This window comes from Littorina saxatilis, linkage group LG2, assembly GCF_037325665.1.
Source record: "Littorina saxatilis isolate snail1 linkage group LG2, US_GU_Lsax_2.0, whole genome shotgun sequence".
Taxonomy (NCBI): Eukaryota; Metazoa; Mollusca; class Gastropoda; order Littorinimorpha; family Littorinidae; genus Littorina; species Littorina saxatilis.
This window is the reverse complement of record NC_090246.1, coordinates 39,109,794-39,129,775: the sequence shown is the minus strand read 5'-3', so window position 1 is coordinate 39,129,775 and position 19,982 is coordinate 39,109,794. Positions and strand designations below refer to the sequence as shown.

General features: G+C 40.0%; 1 protein-coding gene and 1 long non-coding RNA gene across 2 annotated transcripts in view; one reads left to right on the top strand and one right to left on the bottom strand.

Annotated features, from left to right (window-relative positions):
• The window catches only part of LOC138952971 (uncharacterized), a gene marked incomplete in the record, with an annotated part of 65,682 nt that extends 47,281 nt beyond the window's left edge, over positions 1-18,401 (top strand). Inside the window, 5 exon segments of the mRNA XM_070324738.1 lie at positions 613-683; positions 13,671-13,847; positions 14,150-14,251; positions 14,729-14,918; positions 18,068-18,401. Coding sequence (XP_070180839.1) covers positions 613-683; positions 13,671-13,847; positions 14,150-14,251; positions 14,729-14,918; positions 18,068-18,235 — 708 coding nt within the window.
• Positions 2,374-11,095, bottom strand: LOC138958964 (uncharacterized). Its single transcript, XR_011453554.1, has 4 exons — positions 10,229-11,095; positions 9,193-9,422; positions 8,114-8,278; positions 2,374-5,238 (listed from the first exon to the last, which is right to left on the bottom strand). It is a non-coding gene; the product is annotated as an uncharacterized lncRNA (long non-coding RNA).
• Positions 18,402-19,982: the final 1,581 nt, after the last annotated feature.

The following is a 19,982-nucleotide window of genomic DNA, read 5'->3' as shown; positions in this document are numbered from 1 at the left end:
ACACACACACACACACACACACACACACACACACACACACACACACACACACACACACACACACACTCACTCTGACATTGACAGATAAGAATAAGAATAAGAATAAGAATACTTTATTATCTCATAAAGAAATTCAGGCGTGGTACATAACAATAATACAAACAGGACATTGTTTTTAAATAAGACATATGTGACCCTCCACCACGAAATGAGTCGCATGTCACCTCGCGCGGTTCTGCGCTAGGCTTAATATTAGTCCGGGGAGTGTCTGGTAACAGTGTGAGGGTCACCTTAGTCACAGGCTTATAACTCAAACAGTTTTCGCTCTTTTCTAAAACGGTTTTCACCACTGGATAGAGCATAAAAAACTCTTTAGGAAAATGTAAAAATATGAAAATCATGCAAAGGTGACATGCGACTCATTTCGTGGTGGAGGGTCACATATAACAGGGCAGGTTATAAACACGGTACACGCACGCACGCACGCACACACACACACACACACACACACACACACACACACACACACACACACACACACACACACACACACACCACACACACATTGCTCACGTATACATTTTCTATAACAATTTGTCTATCTATTGATAGGAGAGAGCTGACTCCGAAAAACACAAGATTGAGTCTGTTCCTGGCCGTCTGACCATGCACACACAGGATCAGTGAGTAGTCTCCCTTTTGTTCTGTCATACCCGTAAAGTGTCGCACTTCTCTATCTTTCTAAGCACCCTGTTTTGTTAATTACGTAGTTCTGAAGTCAGTTTACATTACGACGAATTGTTTTCGTGTAGTCTCAACGTACCCACAAGTAGTGAATTTCTTCTTCTTCTTCGTTCATGGGCTGAAACTCCTACGTACACTCACGTTTTTGCACGAGTGGGTTTTTACGTGTATGATCGTTTTTACCCCGCCATTCAGGCAGCCATACTCCGCTTTCGGGGGAAACATGCTGGGTATTTTCGTGTTTCTATAACCCACCGGACTGTGACATGGATTACAGGATCTTTTCTGGCCGTGCGCACTTGGTCTTGTGGTTGCGTGTACACACAAAGGGGGATAAGGCACTAGCAGGTCTGCACATGACCTGGGAGATCGGAAAAATCGCCGGCCGCGGCCGGGATTTGAACTCACGACCTTCCACTAGGCCACTGCGCCACTTTTTTCTTCTTAAGAAATTAAGGATGCATGTTTGAGCTATATAAGAGGTCACACTGCAAACCAGAATTGAGGATCGAATTGGTTTGCAGCTTGCAACGCTTAAAGTACGTTAGATACCCCTTCTCTTACGGTGAATTAGAATAGGAATTAAAATGCTTGCCTATCCACCCGCCAGTGTACCTGCCTGTCTGTCTGTTTGTCTGTCTGTCTGTGTCTGTCTGTCTGCCTATACAGCGACTCTGACGTTTGCTGTTTATCACATTATGATATTTACTATAACCCAGCCAGCAAAATTTTGCGCAGCGAATGCGTGTCGCAGTCGCCAAACTCTGCGTAACAACTGCACTGGACGCATGCGTAACGCGCGCGATTTTGCAAAGCGAAATACATGCGTGACACACTCGTTTTCCCTCAGATTACGCAGACCATACGCACCTCCAGCGCACACTTATTTGACACCAAGACAAATTCGCACTCTCCACGCAGACGTCACGATTGCTTTACGCATTCTCACGCTATTAACGCGCTCTCCACGCAGACGACACGATTGCTTTACGCATTTAACGCGCTCTTGACGCAGATGTCCTGATAATCTTACGCACTCTCCACGCAGATGTCACGAATTATTGACGCATTCTCAGGCATTACGCGCTTTTTACGCTCTCTTCACGCAGATGTCACAATTGCTGTACGCATTCTCACGCATTTGACGCACTCTCCACGCAGATGTCACAATTGCTTTACGCATTCTCACGCATTTGACGCACTCTCCACGCAGATGTCACGATTGACCTACACAATTTTACGCAGACCACACAACCGCTTTACGCACTCACAAACAAATAATGGGCAGTGCACAACATTGTATTGATCCAGAAAGACAAAGGTCAAGCGTGCAGGTTCGATAACAGAGATGATCATAATTATGTACAAGTTCTAAAACAAAAATGCAGTCAAATAAATTGATTAAAACAAAGGAGAGATTTGAATCTCGCTTATTGCCATTGTGACTTCCAGGTTTTAATTTCACTGCATTTTGACATACCAGCAGCACGGAAACAAAAATGATCAAAATACTATTCAAAGCAGAATTCAAATTGGCAGAACAAAGAATAAATAGAACAAAACCCTGATAGTCATCATCGATACGCCGTAGTACATGCAGTGAAGAATCCAGTATAACTTATAAGAGAGAATTTTGATGTACACTCGTCACTATATCACATTGATGTAAACAAATAAATAATTGGCACAGCCTAGGCATAGGCAGCAGTGAGTTGTATCAACATGTTTGAATACAGAACAGCAACAAAAAGAGAAAAAAAGTTCTACAAGCCAGCTAATAGTTGAACTTCAGATTACTAATGATATCACAAACAAACACTTAGTTAATGCCCATTCTCCAGGGATCGAAATCCAGTCAATGTACACCAAACTAGGATAACACATACATTTAGAATCTATCACGACTGCATAAAACATTGGTATGCAATTCACAAAGCAAGGAACTTGAAACATGAACATTGACATTAAACATACATATGTGCCGCACACACATTTCGGACAAGGCAGCTGAACGAAATTCAGATGTGGATGGAGCACAAAATAATTAGATGGGGCGGCGTGAAAGCATACTGGGACAAGGAACAAGCAAGAGAAAGAGGATAAGAAGATAAAAGGAAGAACAAACCGAAGAATAAGAAAGAAAAAAACAAAATAAGAGAAGGAGAGAGAAAAAAAAAAGGAAAAAAAAAGGAAAAAAAAGGGAGACAATCATATGAATGTGTACCATTTAAATAAAAGAAATTAAAAAAATTACTTTTAAAAAGGAGACATTTCAGGTTTTGATTTGAAGTGTGTTAACATATTCACATATACCAGTAACTTTGCATGGAAAAAAAAAGTTCACAATGATTTGAAGCAAATTCAAATGCCAGAGAAAAAACAGAACAAAACCCTGATGTCATCATTGATAATCAGTGGTACGTTCAGTGAAGAAAAAACAATTGACACAACCTAGACATGGGCAGCAGTGAGTTATCAAGTTTCACTACACAAAAGTAACAACTACAATAATGAAACAAAAGGTAAAATGCCAGCTAATAGTCAAAATTCAGAACAATGATATCAAAAAGAAACACTTATTCAATGCCCCTTCTCCACTGATATGTATAAGCACACCAACATGACATAAACTCATAAATTAAAAAAACAAGAAGAGCAAACGCTCGATCGAGTCACTTTCGCAGTTCTGAATATTATATGAGGCATCAGATGGACAGGAAGAAATTGCTATTCACAACACAATGAGTCACGTTCACATAAAATTTGAGCCCGGTCACTTTTATAGTTTCCGAGAAAAGCCCAACGTTAAGTTGTGTGTTGCCGAACAGAAAAGGCTAGTTATCTCCCTTGTTTTTCTGATAACGTTCGTAAAAGGCTACAGATGTAAATACTTTGATGTAAAGAATAATCCTACAAAGTTTCAATCACATCCGATGAACTTTGTCAAAGATATAAAATGTCTAATTTTTCCTTTGACGCTGACCTGTGACCTTGAAAAAGGTCAAAGGTCAACGAAACCATCGTTAAAGTGTAGAGGTCATTGGAGGTCACGACTAAACAAAATATGAGCCCGATCGCTTTGATAGTTTCCGAAAAAAGATATAAAATGTCTAATTTTTCCTTTGACGCTGACCTGTGACCTTGAAAAAGGTCAAAGGTCAACGAAACCATCGTTAAAGTGTAGAGGTCATTGGAGGTCACGACTAAACAAAATATGAGCCCGATCGCTTTGATAGTTTCCGAGAAAAGTCCAACGTTAAGGTGGTGTCTACGGACGGCCGGCCAGACGGCCGGCCGGACGGCCGGCCAGATGGCCGGCCGGACAGACTAACACTGACCGATTACATAGAGTAACTTTTTCTCAAGTGACTCAAAAACCATGACATAAAACTCATAAATTAAAAAAAACTTATCAGACTGCGTAAAACATAGGTTTGCCATCTCAAAATGGATGTAAAACACGCAGCTTACTCACAAAATGATAGACAAGTCTCCAGCGGCCAGCTGCTCAGCAAACAAAATAAGGTGGCGAGGATCAATATAATTGAAATGCATTTTTTTTGCTGTTTCGGAGAGAACTTTGCTTCATTTACCTTACACTGCCTGCATTCAAGGGCTAAATTTTTATCAGGTGCACCAAGACTTACATCTATAGAAATCCAATCATAACGGTTTTAACAGCAAAAAAAAAAAAAGTATATTTCTAGTCTCGCTTCTAAATTCTCAACTCAACTCCAAAAAATAATAAAGAACAACAAAAACCCGCATCATGCATTGTCTCCTTCAAGCTGCCTAGGTTGTTTGCGTTCGACTCCCATAAATGACAAGGAATTGTTAAAACCTTTTCTTTCTATTTGTTCACTTTTTGTTTTCTTCTTTTCTGAACTCTTTATACTTGTATTTTATTCATTTTAATTTAGCCTGAAGGTTTGAGTCGTGTATTAAAAATCGAATATAGTGTGTAAGTGCCCTTGAACAGCTTTTCCAGAATCATGTATTCTATATTTTTAGTATGGGATACCCACAAGAAAAGTTCAAATGCATCCATGCGTCTCCACTGATCGTAATGGTAGTTGAGCACTTCCAGTTTAGTCTTCTGTCGTTCTGACACAACCTAAAAGGGTACATCATGTCTGAACATCATCTGTAGAAGAGTGTGAAGTTTAAAGCTTAGCTTAAATAATGTCCAACAAAACCCCAGACTCTTCTGTACATTACCCATCAGCCACACAGACCTGAACTGTGAAATACAATTACATGTACTCACTAGCAATTTCTCGGGCGAGTCAAATCTTACATTCATCAAATTTTTGCAACTAGCATTGTAAATAAGCCTACAGAGATTACAAAGTTCAATTACTGCAAACCAAATCATGAAGGCTCTTCCATGGCCTGTTGTCTCTTTCTTTTATCACAGGCTTCCAAAAACCAGTCTTGAACGGCCGTCTTCAAGGTCTTGACCTGTGGCACCCGTACAGCTTCACGGAACAGCCTCTGCATGACAAAACAAAAAATAACATGAACTTAGATCATCAAACAACTATCACTGATTTGAGAAAAGTCTCAAGTTTATTTCCTGACGCCTGTAAACTTGCTAAAAATCATACAGACACACAAACTTGCATACACACCATACGCTTTTACAACACACCAACTATACTTGAGTTAGGAAATTACAACACATTGTAATCCTTGTAGAAGAGAAGTAAAAAAAAATACCTACCCTAATATTTGTTTTAACCCTTTCGCTGCCAATCAAAACTTGGGTATGTGCATTCCTGACTGCCAGGGAATATTGGAGTTTGGGGTGTAATAATTCACAAAAAAATCTAGCTTCAAACTGGCAGTAGGCAGGTTTCACGGTTTTCATCACACCACCTCACATTTTCACAACAGCAACAAACATTTAATACAGTTAAAAAAATGCATTTATTTGCAAGTTTAATCATTAATGAATGCAAAAAAATCCCTATCAGGGATAGCGGACACCTGTCAGCTGACATATAAGCACCGATATGACCCCCCCCTAAATTTGACCAAATTATAAACATGTTTCTGAAGACACACAGCCATTGGCAAGAGCAATTATGGTCTACATACACTGTAAGTTGTTTAACTGTATTGCTATTGAGCTTAATAAATGAAATCCGATTATTATTTACATTATAAAAAGGCTTAAAACGATATAGCGCTGAACCAAACTTGACTGTCGTGGCAAAATTCCAACGATAGCACAATTTCGCCACCTCAAGCATTTTTCTTACCCTACGATCGAATTTGAGAAGAGAGTGGAACCATCACGAGCGTAAGTTCAAACCCAGTACAATCCTTCATGCTATCTATCAAAGCGAATGTAAATTAACAACCTTTAAACGATAAAGCGCTGAACCAAACTTGACTGTCGTGGCAAAATTCCAACGATAGCACAATTTCGCCACCTCGAGCATTTTTCTTACCCTACGATCGAATTTGAGAAGAGAGTGGAACCATCACGAGCGTAAGTTCAAACCCAGTACAATCCTTCATGCTATCTATCAAAGCGAATGCAAATTAACAACCTTTTCAGCACAAAACAAGCGTTAAACTTCCTGAAATAAGTGCATCGCGATCGTTGGCAAACGCTATCGTTGGCGACAGACACACTTTCATTCAGTTTTTAAAGAGAACAACGCAAACTTTGCAGAAAAATGCATCATCAGTCGAACGAGTTCAACATGGCGCGTGCGTAGGAATACGTGTCAAGGTCATAACTGTGAAAACGAGACGATAAACTCAAATAAAAAAAAAACTGCTATCGTTTTTTTTTTCACCCGACGCCGCCCGGATAACGATAGCAACGTTCGTTTTCAGTTCCAAAACAAGAATTTGACATTTCCATTGCCGTAATTCTGTTCTGTATGTTTATTTACACACAAAAACATATGTTTGTAGAAGAAAATAGTGCGTATGCAAAACCTAGGAGGTAAATTGGTTTCCCGTCGTGGGGTATTTTTCCCGACCGACGCTTTCGAGCAGGAGAGGTGATTTTCGACGTCACGATAAAGTCATAAAAAATTGTTTTTTTTACAAATGTTTGTATGATTATGACTCGAATTGCATTCCTTTCAAACAATTATCAGGTCTTGATTTTAAAACCTGTGTGGGTTGATACTTTTCGTGTCATGATTACGTGATGGTAAAAATCGGGAAATCACGTCTGTCGCAAATTGAACGATAGCAATGTTATTTTAGATCGTAACAAAGCACAAACAACACAAAATGCGCTGACATTGTCTTTTCTATGTCTTTATTCCACCACAAGTAAAAATATACCAAGCATGTTACACAATGCAATCTAAAACAGAAATGATAAGCATACAAACTTTCGACCCAGTGACCAAAGCAATACTGTGAAACCTGCCAGTAGGTAGGTAAGTAAAACCTATGTTGTTTTTAAAGGAAATTGAACCAAGAATCTGTTTTTAGTGTCTAATCATGGAAATGATAATTAGTTTGGCTTATAATGATGTTTAAATATGAACTTTTGAAAAATCAGCCCGGCGCATCTTCCGGTGCCTGTGGATCAAACACAGGTGGCTGTTTTGCTCGCTCCAAGAAAGGATTATAATCACTGTCATCTACCTGTTTCCAACGAATTGTCCGAAAGAAGATCTCCCCCTTCCCCTGTCAGTATCCATAATCATTTGCACCGCCTGTAGCGTCAGTCCGGCTTTGTTTTTCCCTACTAGGGCCCGGTCGACAGTCACCGTTAGCCATTTTGACGAGTCGAGATTTCTCTCCCATACCCTGTCGACAAGGCCGAAAATAGCCTTCAAACGCAAAACCGCGTCACCATTTATGTTTATTCATGAGAATGAGGTATCCTACCAAGCCATTGGCTGCTATTTGTGTGTCAGCAGTGACGTAGCATTTCTGGAAAATCCCGGAACGGAGAAGACGGGTTTACCCGTCCTAAGGCGCTGCGGCTGCACAAGCGCATGACTGGTATACCCGTCATAAGGCAGTCAAGTGGTTAAAGTTACCTTTACTATGACTTTTTCTTTGGGGGCCTTCGGAAATTCATAATACATGTACTGTGACGTGCAGACGCATATGTGACGACATCATACCGTTTGCTAACATCCTTATTTCGTATGTAGTCGAAAATCCATGACACTGACAAATGAGCTCAGGAACTTGGCTTCTAGCAATTTAATGTTAAGCGTAAAAGCTTTGACAACTATCATTCACATGTGAAACATGGCAAATTTAAAATTGATTCCAAAGAACAAAATTTGAGACAGAAATAACTTGTTGTTTTGTAGACATGGATTTTATCTTCTTCCTAAAAGGACCAGGATGATTTTACAAATTATGAAAAACAACTCACTGTCGATGGCTTTTAGTCGCAGCGTACACCATGGTCTCTTTCCCTGCCCTCCCCCAGAGCCCCCTGTCAGCAACCGTGTAGCCTATGGAACACCTTCGTCATCACAGCATCAGTAGTCGTCTTTAGTTCATGTCCACCAACCACACCGAGCTCATGGTCATGGATCTGAAACAAACAAAACAAGCCAACTGAATTCCAAAAATCAAATATTCAGACAGCTCTTCTTCACATACAAACAATTCAATCTGGAAGCATCATACTGTCACCTGGAACAAAAAATCAATAATCGCACTTGCTTTAAAAAAAAAAGTTTTCAGAAGAGCAAATGGTGATTGAGTGTAGCATTGTCATAAAATGTAATCACACACCTCAGGTGACCTGCATCAATCATTCAATACTATCTCACAAATCTTCATTTGGAAAGCACAAACATAGTTAGAAGAGAGCGTCAACCGTGATACTATTCAGTGTGGACAATTTTTTTCTGACCCATAATCCGATGCCTACACAAAGTGAGAATCAGAACTCACAAGAAGGCACTGTTGCATGTTTGTGATTATTTGCTCGAGTGTAGCACTTGCAATTTTGAACTTGAGGAAACAGCGTAGCAATTTCTGTTACATCCCTGAAAACCTAGCAGATGGCAGCTCTGGCCACAGAGCAATATTTGCATTATTTCTCACAGATGCAATGATCACAGAAAACAAAGTGGTGCATGCATTTTCCGCACCCCAAATGAGAAAAAGAGGCCCATCATTGTGCGTACCCATAAGCATAGTTTTATCATCAAAATGTGTTGGTTAAATTCACAAATGTGACCAATACGCATAAACCTTGCATGAATTCCCAGGATAATGGGAAACTGGTCATGACTGAGAACTGATGAACAGTTAAGATACACCCGTGAACCGTGATGACATCTGGCATCCTCCAAAAAGCACACACTCAAGGTAACATTTAAAGCCTAAAGAGCGTCTAACAATAACATGTCACTCTCACAAGATCTTGCTACAGTTATCTGGGGAAAATAGCACAGGCATGACTGGTCTGCTTCAACAATAGCATTCAAAGCCACCTACCAGTGATCACTCCTTCGACAGATCCATCATGTGCCTTCAACATCTTCCACACTCAACAGTAAAAAGATGACTCCATCGAACAGTAGCACAGGCTCTGGCTCCACCATGATTCTTTGGCGACCAATTACTAAATTAGTCGCATCAGGTCCATCTGCTCCTGTAGAACCTTCTCCAGCAGCAAGAACTGATGTTTATCTTGCCGCTCTGCTCTGCTCGTAGTCTTGTGTCCGCTGAATGGAAGAAAAGAAGAACAAAAAGTCATTTACATGAAGCAATACATATTTTAGACAATCTGTCGGCCTGAAAAGAAACCATCAGCACTAAAAAACAATCTGAGCAAATGTTCAAAGTAAACGTGACATCTCTATATTTTTGAATTCAGGAGAAGATGAGGAATATATATATTGCAATCAATTTTTAAAGGGGCATACAGAGTGGCATTTGATGGGGTAAAAAGATGTAGGGACTCAGCAGTTGGAGATGAAAATTTTTGTGTGTATTTTATTTACTTCAAGCAGATTTTTTTTTTTGTTTTTTTTTAGACAGAAGAACAAACACACACTAAAAATCCTTGTTTAAAGTTGAACTGACCTTAACTTTTCCTCCAAACACTAGAACTTTTTGTATTCATTCAAAAATATTCATCAAAAAGGTTAAATTTTAAATTCAATTTTGCAGACTTTGGATGAAAAGTTACTCTTCTCTGGCATCCCGCGGACACAGTTCACACTTTCTCATCAATGAGATGCCTGTGTTAATTAAAAACAAACATCAATAAAACTATTAAAATAAAATAAAAATTTAAATATAAAAATAAAATCGACCAACCGCCCCCACCCGATTTTTTTTCCCTTTGCTGGAAACAATACATTTGTTTCACTAAAACAGTAAAAGAGATCAGCTGAATTTGTTTGACACATCTGGTTATAACTAAAAGAATAAAACACAAAATAAGCCAAAGTCACAGAACAAAAAGACGCTGTCAGTGTCACTATCAATGACTCTGAATGAGACACTCATTGCTATCGAGCCATACCTGTTCATCTTCACCTTGCCGGGACGGAACGACAGTCTGCGTTACTGGCATCGGTGGCGGTGTTAAGGTCACTGTCCATCTCAGCTTTCTTCACCTTCAGTTCAAACAAGCAGTGAGCACCGTCATACTCAAGTCAAAGCTTTCTGAAAAAATAAATACTTGGAAGTTAAATAGGATCACATTGATTCCCAAACCTAACAGTAACAGTAACACGCAAACATCAAAACTGGAATATTAATTATTAAATATAAGCATCTCAATTTCACTAAATTAGTATATTTATTTTCTCTGTCACACTGTGATGTATTTTTTATTTTTATTTCAAAAAAATCTGTTTTTCAACTTTATCACTGCACACGCTGACACAGCCTCTGCCTGCCTCTCTAGTCTATGCATGCCTCGGGAACAAGGGTAATTTTTCTCTTTTCCGAGACTCAGACACAGAATATTCCACTATGACTATGAGTCTATGTCAGTATGCGGAACTGAAAGTTGAACATCTGTGGAAAAATAAAAAGATACAAATAAAAAAAAACCAGATATATGAAGAGCCTATTAGTATTACTACTAAAGCTCCTGACAACTGCTGCCGCAATGACTCGACCAGATTAGGAACCAACCAAAGTTCACCAAGAAACAGACAATGAGACATAAAATGATAAACGAAAATTCAGTTTTTATGGTGCCGTGAGCGACCCGCGAATCGGGATTCGGATGGTATTTTCACTCTTCCACAACTCCTTAAAAACAAACCACTGCATCAATCAACTTTATGTTTTTGGAAAAGTTAGTTCATTCATCCATCTTTCAGACAAAACAAACATGAATGAATAGAACAGTGTTCTTCTAGGCGAAAAAAAAATCGAAAGTGTGAGAAATTCTCTCTGCCATCAAACTCGGAAGCCGAAGCCGCGAGCTATCAAAAATTCAAATTCCCAAATCTTTCCTTCAGTTGATCAACTTACCTATTCTTGAAAGAAGTCAATCTTCATTTCAGAGAGAAGGATAAGATTACCTTGCATCCAATAAGCAAGTCAAAAATACAAGTCAATATGAAGAAAAAGCAAAAAAACGCCGATACAATGTGGATTTGACAGACTTCTTGCCAACAGGAAGTTGGAGATTGTCTGACAGACAAGGGAAATAACTTCAATAAATTGCTCTTTTCAGTCAAGGTAACTGTCTCCCCTGAAATTGAACTTTCATAGAGATTTTCTTCCAAAGCAAAATAAAATAAAATGAAAATATGCTGAGAACAAATTTTATGTAACCATTAACATCAGCCTTTATTTTGAGTAGATAATTAGTTTCAAAGTTACTTTAGTTTACATTTTTTTGTTTAATCTGAATTTTTTAAATGTTTTTATCGTTTTGTTATGGGTGTTCATATAGATTTCAGTTATCTTTTCTGTTCATATAATATTTTTATTATGCTTTGCCTAGATTTTTCCACGACATTATTTTGTGGAAAGCTGATTCCTACAACAATACCAAATCCCCATTACAATAATTATATTACATGCTAAAACAATTATAATGATAATACAAATTAAAATAATCATATTTATTTTAAGATAAAAATAATCAGGATAACAATTAAGCAAATACATGTTGGTAATAACAAAATGATTAAATAAAAATTAAATGAGAAAACCATTACATAAAATAAAAATATTTTTATTAAACTTTTAAATGCATTTTTTTTTAACCGAAACTGTCTTAAGATAAACTGAAAAATAACGGATTGAAAGTTTTTATGCAATTTTTTTTCTAAAAAAAAAAAAAAAAGAAGTTTTTGAAGAAGAATAACTATTCATAACCAAAATTTAAAAGTAAATATTTTTTAATAACATAAAATATAATAAATTATTTCATGAAGTAAATGCATAAACCCACGGTATAAAATTAGGAAAAACAAAAATTGCAATCACCTTTTCATTGAATCCATGCGTGCTAAACACTGCGTGGTGAAGTCGTTTCGAATGCGACAATCTGCGTAAAAGTTGGCGAAAAGTAACGCGCGCGAAGCGAAGGTGTCACGAGGCCGTACGCATCCCCGCATGAAAAACGCAGAAATAACGCATGCGTCACGCAGAATCATGCTGGCTGGGAAGGAAACAGTTCACAGTATTTGTATTTCTGTCGGTCTGTCTGTCGGTCTGTCTGTCGGTCTGTCTGTCGGTCTGTTATTCGTTGTTATAAGCGTCCGTGTGTGCGTTATGTTGGTTGGTAGCTGGATGGTTTATTTGTGCCTGGCTGACAACGACATCCCCACTCTGCCACAGTATGAGACAGACCGAGAGGGAGGAACTCAAGGGGTGCGTGACTGTCTTTGTCTGTCTTGTCCTTACTGTGTCTGTTTTACTGCATGCCTGCCTACCTGCCTGCCTGCCTGTCTGTCTGTCTTTCTGAGTGCCTGTCTGCCTTGCCTGCCTGTTTTCCCATCTTTCAGCCTGTCTGCCTGCTTGTCTGCCTGTTAGTCTAAATGCATGCCAGTCTCCCTGCCTGTCTGTCTGTCTGTCTGTATGTCTGTCTTTCTGTCTGCCTCATTGCCTGTTTGCCATTCCTGCTTGCCCCCTGCCTGTCTGCCAGACTGCATGCATGACTGTCTGTCTGTCTGTCTTCCCGCCTGCCTCCCTGCCTGTCTGTTTGTCTGCAGGATCAATGACAAACTTGTTTTTGTTTCTGACCGTCTGCCTGCCTGTCTGTCTGTCTATCTGTCTGCGTGCCTGTTCAAGTTGCTTTGCTTGCCTATTTTCATTGTGTTCTGCCTGTACAACTGCCAGTCTGCCTGCCATCCAGTCTGTTTGTCTGTCTGCCTGCCTAACCACCCTCCAGTCTTCCCGCCAGACTGTCTGTCTGTCTGCCTGCTTGCCTGCCCCCTCCCCCCCCCCCGCCATTGCGCCTGCCAGCCTGTCTGCCTGCCTGTGTCTGTGTCTACCTGTCTGTCTGTCTGACTACCTGCCTGCCTACCTGTCTGTTTGCATGTCTGCGTTTCTTGTTGTGACACAGTGCTTTCCAGCAGAAGCACATTATGATTCGTCTTCAATACCGAAACATGAAAAATTGAGTTCAGTGACCGCAGAGGGCATGCAGCCAATATTGCAAAAGCCTGAACACGGCAATGTATTTGAAATGAAAAGGAAGCTTCAAGACCGAGTGATGAGGGAAATGTGGCATTGAGTATACAAATAACGCGTGTTTGAGCTATAAAAGAGGTCACTGCAAACCAGAATTGAGGATAGAATTGGTTTGGAGCTTGCAACGCTTAAAGTACTTTAGATACCCCTTCTCTTACGGTGAATTAGAAGAGGAAAATGGAACTGTGCTTCAAAAAGTCATGTATTAAGTAAAAACACACTTTAAAAGCCACAAACAGAACATATGGAAGAAATGATTAATTTACTGTGGTGCAACTTCACCATATGTTTCTCTCTGGCAGGTCGGCAGGAGAGACAAGCTATGGATTGCTCCAGATGACGTGGACCACCAACGTGCCTGCCCTGCCCATCCTGCCTGAGACACGGGGAGAGGCCCTGGTGCCCAAAGACATCATGCAGCCATGGGACGCAGCTCTACCCTGGCTGAAGCAGCCCGGGCTATGGACACAGCAAAATGCGTAAGTAGTCCTTCTTTTAGATGGGTTCAGGGGAAGGGGGGAGTTGGGAGAGGCCCTGGTGCCCAAAGACATCATGCAGCCATGGGACGCAGCTCTACCCTGGCTGAAGCAGCCCGGGCTATGGACACAGCAAAATGCGTAAGTAGTCCTTCTTTTAGATGGGTTCAGGGGAAGGGGGGAGTTGGGAGAGGCCCTGGTGCCCAAAGACATCATGCAGCCATGGGACGCAGCTCTACCCTGGCTGAAGCAGCCCGGGCTATGGACACAGCAAAATGCGTAAGTAGTCCTTCTTTCATGGGAAGGGGGGAGTTGGGAGAGGCCCTGGTGCCCAAAGACATCATGCAGCCATGGGACGCAGCTCTACCCTGGCTGAAGCAGCCCGGGCTATGGACACAGCAAAATGCGTAAGTAGTCCTTCTTTTAGATGGGTTCAGGGAAAGGGGGGAGTTGGGAGAGGCCCTGGTGCCCAAAGACATCATGCAGCCATAGGACGCAGCGCTACCCAGGCTGATGCAGCCAGGGCTATGGACACAGGACAATGCGGTAGTAGTCTTTATTTCTGAGGGGATCAGAGGGTAAGGGGTTTGGGGGCTAGTGCATAAAGACGCCTTGGGACGCAGCCCTACCTACACTCTTTCAGCAAGGGATATGGATACAGCAAAACGCGTTAGTAGTCTTCTTTTCTAAATTGGTGAGTGGAAGGGGGGGGATAGTGAGGCCCTGGTTCCCAAATACATCATGCAGCCTTGGGACGCAGCCATACCTACACTCATGCAGCCAGGGCTATGGACACTTCAAAATGCGTCAGCAGTCCTTATTTCTCAAGGGGGAGGGAAAATGGGGCATTGAGTATACAAATAACGTATATTTTTGACTTGCAGAGCGAGTTTGATAAACGAGCTTCAGAAGAATCTGCCGGGAATCAAAGGTGATCGAGGACAGGACTTCCAATGGAAACGACCTTTACCCGCCGCCAAGGTCGCTTCTCGGGACCCACTGGCCCAGCGACCTGACAGACACCAGTGCGAACATATACGTCTAGCAAAGAAGAAAATGCATCACTTCACTTCGGTGAGGAAAAGTGTTCTTTAGAGTCCCGTTTTCCTTTCTTCTGTCATAGTTACCATGTGCTGGTCTGTGGTGTGGATGTTAGAGTCGAGTCTGTCAATAACGACCATCCAAGAAACCGGCCAAAAGTTGTCGTTATAGAAAGGTGATCGCCATAGGAAGTTGAATGATATAGAAGCAAACCTCGTCTGGGATCTTTTGGAGTGGTCTTTGGGGACAGGTGGTCACTTTCGAGAGGTGGTCGCAAGTGCAGGTTCGACTGTATTATGTGTCACACAAGAGAGTAATGTATATGATATCAAAGTGTCTAATATTCTGTTCATAAACATCGGCATTATTCTGATAATGTAATGTTTTGTTGCTTGATCATTTGTATTAATCAAATGCATACAACTAACTCAGCGTTGATAACATTTACAGTGGCTAACATGTGTGTATGATGGTAGCTTTAACATGTTTTTCTAACGCTATTGATGATACAGATTTGTATGCATGTATTTATCCTAACATCAGTGGAATTATTAGAATAACTGGTTTGGCGGAATAAAAAAACGAACATGTGGTGTCATTGTGTCATGTGAAGCAGCACAAGCTTTAAACTCAGCATGTGAGTGGAATGATGGAAACTCTAATGCACTGTTAACCTTGCAGTACATGTATTCATCATTTATGTTCGTGCTGAACTAACATGTAACCCTCTCTTGCATGCTAACCGGTAGATTTCCAGATACCTTGCTAACAAACAGATGGTCGAGGACTTGATGCGGTTTGGTAAACATTGTGAGTGTGAATTTATCTTTTAAAGTTTAAATGTTAAGAGTTTGACTGCAGTTTTTAAACATCGGAGTCATCCAACTCTTTCAATTCTGGCTATACGTGCAGGTTCATGGACTGATAATTAATCGTTCTTCCTTTTCATCTTTGTTATTTTATTGCTGACGCTCAAGCATACAGACGCACAATAATAAGCAGAAAACAGTCCCCCAGAGACAGTAAAGAACAAACAAGGGGGATAATTGTCGTCTGTCACGGTAAAGGGGAGGTAATAGTTACAGGAAAGATTATTTTAGATGTCTTTATTATATTTGCTATGTTTTGTATTTTAATTGAAATTTCTGTTTAAAATCGAACGCAAACGTCGCAATAGTTTTTGGACAGACTTCTCAAACATGTGTAATGTAAGACCCTTCTGGCGAGATGACATATCCAAATAAAAAACACTTTTTGTGTTCCCCCCCCCCCCCCCCCCCCCATCGTTATACAAGATTGTCCCTGTGTGAAAAGAACAGCTGCAATGGAGGGATGCGTCTGATGGTCCTAACCTGTCATGTAGGTACCATCATGTACTCAATGCAGTACTCAAACCTGTTCACCCTTATACAAACCAAATAAGGTCAATCAAAAAATTATTTGTTTCTGGTGCCAAAGCAAAAATGATAGCACAAGCAAAAGAGAATAAAACAAGTCGCGTAAGGCGAAAATACAATATTTAGTCAAGTAGCTGTCGAACTCACAGAATGAAACTGAACGCAATGCAACGCAGCAAGACCGTATACTCGTAGTCCACCGCTCACGGCATAGGCAGTGAAATTGACAAGAAGAGCGGGGTAGTAGTTGCGCTAAGAAGGATAGCACGCTTTTCTGTACCTCTCTTTGTTTTAACTTTCTGAGCGTGTTTTTAATCCAAACATATCATATCTATATGTTTTTGGAATCAGGAACCGACAAGGAATAAGATGAAAGTGTTTTTAAATTGATTTGGACACTTTAATTTTGATAATAATTTTTATATATTTAATTTTCAGAGCTTGTTTTTAATCCGAATATAACATATTTATATGTTTTTGGAATCAGCAAATGATGGAGAATAAGATAAACGTAAATTTGGATCGTTTTATAATTTTTTATTTTTTTTTACAATTTTCAGATTTTTAATGACCAAAGTCATTAATTAATTTTTAAGCCACCAAGCTGAAATGCAATACCGAAGTCCGGGCTTCGTCGAAGATTACTTGACCAAAATTTCAACCAATTTAGTTGAAAAATGAGGGCGTGACAGTGCCGCCTCAACTTTCACGAAAAGCCGGATATGACGTCATCAAAGACATTTATCAAAAAAATGAAAAAAACGTTCGGGGATTTCATACCCAGGAACTCTCATGTCAAATTTCATAAAGATCGGTCCAGTAGTTTAGTCTGAATCGCTCTACACACACACACACACACACACACGCACAGACAGACACACATACACCACGACCCTCGTTTCGATTCCCCCTCGATGTTAAAATATTTAGTCAAAACTTGACTAAATATAAAAAATGAAAATAATAATAATTGGGACGGTAGTAAGATGGAAAATACCGAGACTCGTGCCAGTCTTGTCCCCGAAATGTCAGGGAACTTAGCTTACCTGCTTTTTACATTTAGTCAAGTTTTGATAAATGTCTTCAATGACGTCATATCCGGCTTTTCGTGAAAGTTGAGGCGGCACTGTCACGCTCTCGTTTTTCAACCAAAGCCCGGACTTTGGTATTGCATTTCAGCTTGGAGGCTTAAAATTTAATTAATGAGTTTGCTCATTAAAGTTGTCATTAAAATCGATTTTTTGCAAACAGATTTAAAATTGTTTGCATCGTATTCTTCATCACATTCTGAATCTAAAAATATATACATATGTCATGTTTACTCTTAAAATGTGATCACAATTAATCGGAAAATAGAATAATTAGTCTTACGATTAAAATGTAAGAAATCGATTCAAAAATGATGTCGTCTTATTCGTGATCATTTCCTGATTCCAAAAACATATAGATATGATAGGTTGTATTCAAAACAAGCTCAGAAAGTTAACAAGAATACAGAAAAGCGCGCTTTCCTGCTTAGCACAATACGCTACCGCGCTAATCTGGCGTGTCAATATCACTACGTTTTGCACGTGGAAGGTGATGGATTTCCTTCACGCGGGGATTGACGAAGCTGTACCCAGTACTGTCTTGGTGAAAAAATACAGTGCGTTCAGTTTCATCCCGTGAGTTCGACAGCTTGACTAAATGTAGTAATTTCGCCTTACGCGACTTGTTCTTTCTTGAGTCAGTAGGAGATATTAATAGGGTCGTTTGGGATACGCCTAATACTTGTGGTCACTACAGGGCAAAAACCGACAGTTGTTGAAAGATGACACGACAACCAGCATGAAGACAGAGCCATCTCAACACCTGCTGAGCATGATACGACAGAGCAGCATGTCCTTCCTGCCCCCGGCTCCCCTGCAAGACGTCATCAGACACATCGCTGCCAACGCCGAGATCAACGCTTAATGTCTCACCATTGTTAGAATTATTATGCCATTTGAGAGAGTAGTGTGGGTTTTGTGTGTGTGTCTTATATTCCGTTGCAAAACATATTGCTGCGGTCAGAATCGAGATGAATGACTCTTTGGCTTCTTATTCTTGTTAGGTTTGTGTCATGGGAGAGAATTGTCTTAGAAGGGGGGGGGGGGGGGTGTCTCTGTTTAGTGTTACCTTGCGAGACGTTGCCGCTGCTTACTGGTCCGGTGTTTTGTGGTTGCGTGCTGTCTGTTTTGGTAGATGACATTAGATTCATTGAAATATCTGTTTGTTTGATTTTTCTCATGTTGTTTTTGTCATTGAAAGGTTGGTTTGTTTTGATTTGTTTTCTCATGTTAACTTGCAAGACGTCATCTGATCAGACACACAGCTACAAGTCACAACGCTGCTCAACCTCGCATGGTTGTTAGATTTCATTTCATTTGAGAGAATGTTTTATGCTGTATAATATTTCCTTTCAAATGTAAATTCATCAGACACATCGCTGAGAACAATATTGCTCAACAGGGTTATGATTGTTAGGTTTATGTCATTGGAGAGAACGGTTTGTGTGTGTGTGTACATGTGTGTGTGTGTGTGTGTGTGCCTGTCCCATGTTTGCTTGCAAGGGGTTGCTGTCGTCACTCAGACGAATGATGGGTAGCAGGTCATAGCTCTTAATCTATTACCGTAAATTGTCGGATACGTGATATGCGTTAGAGTATGAATAGCCTATAATGACTTTTCGGCAAACTCTTCTGTATGAGGAGGATTTTATATACTAAAGTCAACACTGAGGCAATAAATCATGCTTTCTGGTCAAAACAGTAAACTAGAAATCATGCTTCAAAAAAACCGACCGGCAACTATTCATGGTTAGAAGAGCTAGTACTTCCCGTTGCTCCTTCCTCTTTCTCTCCAATGCCATTTTGTATGAGTCGCAGTACTCAATTTCGCAACAAGGTGGTCGGTAAGGGCCAAGATGGAAGCCAGGTCTTGCGTTTTAGAGGTCAGTTTTGTCCACTTCTTTGACCCCAAATAGATGAGTCGAGTTTCTAGAGTTTCCTGTTGTGGAAATTCTACTTCCATGTTATATTAAGATATTGTTGCTGTTAAAAAAGTAGTTATTTGTTGTCTGTGCGAGTTTTCATATTGTTATTAGTTTTCTGTGATGGCATTTACACATACTTCGTCTTACCTTCTCTTTCGTTGTTCTTCTTCTGCTGTGATGCTTTATTATTTGAGATGTTAGGTGTTTTTTTGTGTGAGGGCAATCATTTGTCAGTGAAGTGCCTGTGATGCTGTTACTTCCTGCCAAGTTTCTTATATTTTATTTTTCTTATATGTTGTTTATATCTTTGGAAAAAAGCTCAGCTGTGATATATGTTACAAATAAATATATTAATCAACAAGAAAGCCTTCCGTGTGTCCTGGACACCCCAAATGTTTTTTCATCAACAAGTGTCCGTCCAGTATCAAGACGAGGACAAACACGAACAAATGATCCATACTAAAATCAAACGTGAACAATCTAATTTTCATTAAATATACACGAAGTCGTACTTATTCATATTATTGCATGTTTGTTCTTTCTACATTTTGTTTTGGATCAGTGAAAGCAAATAAATTTCAATGTGTTGTATTTGCACACAAAAAAGACTTCATTTTTTCCTGGATGGATGAGCAGTGATGGAGCTGAGGTATGCATTTCGCTGGAAGTATTTATATCTTTTGGATG